General features: G+C 33.5%; 1 protein-coding gene across 1 annotated transcript; it reads left to right on the top strand.

The window, feature by feature from the left end:
• The first annotated feature begins 1,514 nt into the window (after positions 1-1,514).
• LOC121223641 (1-aminocyclopropane-1-carboxylate synthase 3) lies at positions 1,515-3,723 on the top strand. Its single transcript, XM_041105562.1, has 4 exons — positions 1,515-1,944; positions 2,061-2,192; positions 2,301-2,461; positions 2,544-3,723. The coding sequence occupies exons 1-4, from the start codon at positions 1,798-1,800 to the stop codon at positions 3,511-3,513; spliced, it is 1,410 nt and encodes a 469-aa protein (XP_040961496.1). The 5' UTR covers positions 1,515-1,797; the 3' UTR covers positions 3,514-3,723.
• The last annotated feature ends 1,896 nt before the right edge of the window (positions 3,724-5,619 follow it).

The following is a 5,619-nucleotide window of genomic DNA, read 5'->3' as shown; positions in this document are numbered from 1 at the left end:
AGAAGTGTTTGAAAGGTTAAATTTATTAAATATTTAGAATTAGAATCAAATTGATAGAAAAATATATTTTTATACCAGGTAAAAAAACATCATATCATTAATTTCATTTGAATATATAAGTATTAATAACTAAATGTATTATTATACCAGTTAAAAAAATGTCGTATCATTATTTTCATTATCAATTTACCACCAGGTGATCAAAACAAGAATGAATATAAAATTAAAAATTTATAAAGCTGAGAATAGTTGGATGATGACCGAAACGAAAGTTTAAAACCTGCGAGCGGAGCGCCACATCACGACAACCCATCTCACCTACCTAAACTCTTACCAGTTAATTCCTTTCACCAAACCCATTTTGTCCCAAATTAAAAAAAGAATTAAACAAACACATTTTTAATGGCTTCAAATTAAAGGTTATTACCAGCTTTGTTTGGCGGGTCACCTTCCCCATGTGATATCATGACAAACAAAAACATTTACAAAGAAATCAGGTAGCTACTGAAACAAAGGGCGGAAACTATTAGTTAAACGTTGGTGAAGTAATAATTGCTTGGGTTAATATTTATCTATCTCGAGCCTTTCAACTGCCCACTCATCTTTAGTTTATTTTGTTTGCTTTATTACCCAGCAGCATCAAAGGTTTTTAGTAATTGGACAGACATGTAATGTACTCTTTCTTTCATTTCACCATCATCTTCTTTCTCTTTCTTTTTACTATTTATCTAATCTCAGTCGTGCACTTATTTATAATTCAAGTTTAACCCAAATTCCTTTGTAATTTCTATGGTCCAAAATCGAAATGTCCAACATTATCTCTTTCACTTGAAGTTATTAGACAATTATTATAAATTCACTAAATGTTTGCATGTATGTATACTTAAAAATTTTTTTTCTCAATTTGTCTCATTAGATCCTATGCTTATTATGGGTTTTGAATATAACTTCAAAAGGGGAGATTCTGCTTTGATTTTTGTAGAATCAGGGGAAAACAAAGAAACATGGGAATTTAAACTGGTTAAAGAAGAGAGTGGCCGACAAGGGTTGGATGAGTTACGTCAGGAAAGGGAACATATGGACCATATTTGCACACTCTCAGCATGGACTTCGTGGGTCACTGGTGCTGTTTTGTAATTAGATTTGCTGTCGGTATGGCTTTTAGGTCTCCAATTGTGATTTGTTTTCATTAAACATAACATTATAAACCAAAAATGAAAAAAAAAATCTTGAACAAAAATGAAAAATAGAATGCTATGATTACCCCAGTTGATTACTAAAATTTGAGTATAGAAGATGGATATGTCTCCTACACGGTAAGTGTTTCCAAACAAAATATATTCTCTCTTAATTACAAAGATGATATATATATATGAAAAAGGATATATAAACCAACCCTAAATTCAAACCCCATTGTCTCCATGGTCAAAGGCATTGGTTTGAAGTTGTCTATCATGCTAATATTTTTTTTTTAATTTTCAAAAATTCTAACCCCTATGTCTCTATGGTCAAATGCATTGTTTGAAGTTCTGTATTATGCTTATAAATTTATTTTTTTCAAAGTTTTCTCTACCTTATATATATCTCTCAATTCCGAAAGACATAGCCATTACCAACAACAATCAAAGTTTTCTGTTTCCCAACACTTGTTCAAACAAACAGCAAACTATCATTTTAGTTTTATGTTTTGTTTTTCCTGGCTAGTTTTGATCAAAGCATTGCTTTCACACTTTTGGCCAAAGGCAAAGGCTACTAAGTACACATAACTTATATCAGAGGCTTAAAAGGAAATTGATTATGGGGCTGTTGTCGAGAAAAGTCACGTGCAATTCTCATGGACAAGATTCTTCTTACTTCCTAGGATGGCAAGAATACGAGAAAAACCCATACCATGAAGTCAACAATCCTCAGGGAATTATTCAAATGGGTCTTGCAGAGAATCAGGTAAATTTAAAAAAAAAACCCAGAAAAATACAGAGTACATTGTTTTCTATAATTAAAGATCTTTGTACTATGGTAGAAATGGAATGTCTCAAATGTACTTGTGTTTTTTTTTTCAGCTATCGTTTGATCTGCCTGAGTCATGGTTGGCTAAGAACGCAGATGCAGCTGGTTTTAAGAGAGATGGGCAATCCATATTCAAAGAGCTTGCTCTTTTCCAAGATTATCATGGCCTCCCTGCATTCAAAAAAGTAAGCTAAAAAAACTTGGTTATTTTATGACCTTAAAGATAAGTCTCGATGGGTCCACTCTGCAATGTCTTAACTTATATTAGATCTTTTCATAACTTGATTCCACAGGCATTGGTTGATTTCATGGCTGAAATCAGAGGGAACAAAGTAACTTTTGACCCAAATCACATTGTTCTTACCGCCGGTGCAACTTCCGCTAATGAAACTCTCATGTTTTGTCTCGCTGAACAAGGCGACGCTTTCCTCCTTCCGACGCCGTATTATCCAGGGTATGTTCAAAACTGTTCATCTTTCGTACGTATTGCTCTAAATGTTAAAACATAATTAATTTGTTCATCTTTTCTCTTACAGATTCGATAGAGACCTGAAATGGCGAACTGGGGTTGAAATTGTACCCATCCAATGTACCAGTTCTAATCGCTTCCAAATCACTGCACCTGCCCTTGAAGAAGCTTATCAACAAGCTCAAAGAAAGAACCTGAGGGTGAAAGGGGTGTTAGTCACCAACCCCTCGAATCCATTGGGCACAACCATGAGAAGAGACGAATTGGATCTTCTCATTAACTTCATCACGGACAAAGAAATTCATTTAATCAGCGATGAAATTTACTCTGGAACTGTTTTTAGCTCCCCAGGCTTCGTTAGTATCATGGAGGTTTTAAAAGATCGAAGCCTCGAACAAACTCCTGTCTGGGAAAGAGTTCATATCGTTTACAGTCTTTCGAAGGATCTAGGTCTCCCTGGTTTTCGAGTTGGTGCAATTTACTCCAACGATCCCATTGTTGTGGCCGCCGCCACAAAAATGTCCAGCTTCGGTCTAGTTTCTTCTCAAACACAGTACCTTCTCTCTGCCATGTTATCCGACAAGAAGTTCACGAAAGAATACATGGCCAAAAACCACAAGCGGCTTCAAAAGCAACAAAGCAAGCTAGTTTCCGGTCTAGAAAAAGCCGGCATCGGTTGCTTAGAAAGCAATGCAGGGCTGTTCTGTTGGGTCGACATGAGACACCTTTTGAGCTCCAACACATTTGAAGCCGAAATGGAGCTTTGGAAGAGAATAGTTTACGATGTTAAGCTGAACATTTCTCCTGGTTCTTCATGTCATTGCAGTGAACCAGGGTGGTTCCGAGTTTGCTTCGCTAATATCTCCGAAGATACACTTAAACTCGCCATGCAACGCTTGAAATCCTTTGTTGATTCCGTCGCCATTAACAACCAAAGCCACCAAGAGTTGAAGAACTCAAGGAAGAAGTTCCGCACCAAATGGGTTTTCCGGCTATCGTTTCAATCATTCCATGATCGGGAGCAAGATGAACGATAAGTCTGGCCAAAATGATACCAGTATTATTTTTAACTTTTTCAGAGATTTTTTTCTTCCTTCGAATAAATTTGTCCAAAGTAATTATTTCTTTAATTGTAGACAAAGAAGAAACTGCACTCAATCCGTATGTGGTTTTGAAGTGTGTTTAGTTTCATTACTTGTAAAATTTAAGTTAGCACTTGGCATGAAAATCTTCTTGAATTTACAATATAAACCGTTGTCTCCATCAATCTTTTTATTACCTTTCACGTGTATAATTTATTTGTTAATCACTTGTATTTATTCTTTTTCAAAAAATGCTAGAATCCGTATTTCAAGCCTACCCGATAACACTATAAAAGTATAAGGATTCTACAAAAATACCCTTTCAAGGGTGATTGTATTGATCATCAGCTGCGTTTGTGCTTGCCACTCCTCCATTCATTGTGGCTCAACCGACCTTAGCAAATGCACGAGAGTTGGGGTTCCCCAAAATACATTCTTTGGTGTATATATATGAGAGGTTGAAACAAATTTATCCGTGGAATATTCCTACGTATAGTTACTCTAACCTTTCTATTCTCTTCAACTAAAACAAAGATAGTATAGATATACACATAAAGCTTGCAACTGTTTTTGTTTTGTTTCAAAGTCTTCACCTACTACGCAAGCTAAATGGAAAGAAGAGTTACTTGCAAGAAATGTTAAAAAGGTGGAATAGGGTTTGAAGTTTCTAGGGTTTTTGAGTGCTTAAAAAGCTTGAGAATGAAACACGGTTTTCCAGTCAACTTAAAGACTGTTTTCATGCTTTTTAGTCATCAGGAATTTTAACAAGGCAAACAAAAGCATGTCGATGAATAGTTGGGTGATTATGTTGTCGAGGACTTGAGGGAAAAGAAAAAAAGAAAGAAAGTAGGCTTACGTTAATATTTTAAAAGATGACATTATCTAAACTTTCATTTCAAATGATGTGGTAGTTTCTTATTCGATTATATAAATGTATAACATCAGTTATTCATTAATATATAACTAAAGATTGATTATAAGAACAAATAATTACTCACATATGGCTTAGTTTTCAACAACCAGAATTGTATCGAATTGACGTTAGAATGTAGATTTCTAAAGTGATATTATATGGTGAAAAGATGACGGCCCTCTAAAATTTATTTAATTATTTAACTATTAAAACTTATAAATATGTTTATAAGGTACATCCCTAAATGGAAAAGAAAAGTCCTCTAATTATTGTAGGAAATTAATTCACGAATATGGGAGCGTTAAGCTTATGATTTATTGATTTAGGTGCTAATTCTACTAGTTAGGGTTTGATTATTAGATATCTAGCTTGTTTAATTTTTAAGAAACGCTTGTTTAGTCATGGCTTCCATCCTTGTTTATATTATTAATTTAATTGTTTTATATAAGTGGAGTTTTTTCCTTTGTTTTAACGAGGTTTTATAATCTGATTATTTTTTGATAAACTAAATTTTATATATTAGATCAAAAAGTAAATTCTATTTTTTAGTAAAAAAATTATCTATTTATTTTTTTAAATTTTTTTCTTTGAACTATTGCAAAATCGCGAGCTTAAACAAAACAAATTGTAATAGGATGAATTTACTAGTTTTCATGATGTTTTTATCCTAATTCCAAGTATTCTATGAACTTAAAATAAATAAATAAAATTGCAGTTTTCTTACAGGCAATTAATAATGCATCGTAATAATAACAATGATAAAAATGAGATGATGAAGTAGAATAAACATCAAATTAATAAATGTTTAGCACGTGACATGTAAGAAGTGGGTTTAGATGGTCGATTGGGTGCGATGCGTTTAGTTTACTTTTTGTCTCACGCTACAGTATCATTACAGTATTTAATCTCACCGCCACCGCTATTTTTACACTAACCGTAGGTAAACGCACCGTCCATCTAAACCCACCCTAAATCTCTAGAATCTAAACTCAAAACTAAACCAAAATAATTATTTGCATTATGCAAATCTTTTCGGTTATATTTACTCTCTCTTTCTTTTTAATTTTGAGCAAAAAAAGACCAATAAATTTATTCATATATAGTCTTTTTTGTTTTAAAAAATGCATGGTTGCTTGTCCTTATAGCTG

Source organism: Gossypium hirsutum, chromosome D11 (genome assembly GCF_007990345.1).
Source record: "Gossypium hirsutum isolate 1008001.06 chromosome D11, Gossypium_hirsutum_v2.1, whole genome shotgun sequence".
NCBI classification, from domain to species: Eukaryota; Viridiplantae; Streptophyta; class Magnoliopsida; order Malvales; family Malvaceae; genus Gossypium; species Gossypium hirsutum.
Note: the sequence above shows the minus strand (reverse complement) of the source record. Positions and strands in the feature narration are given on the sequence as shown.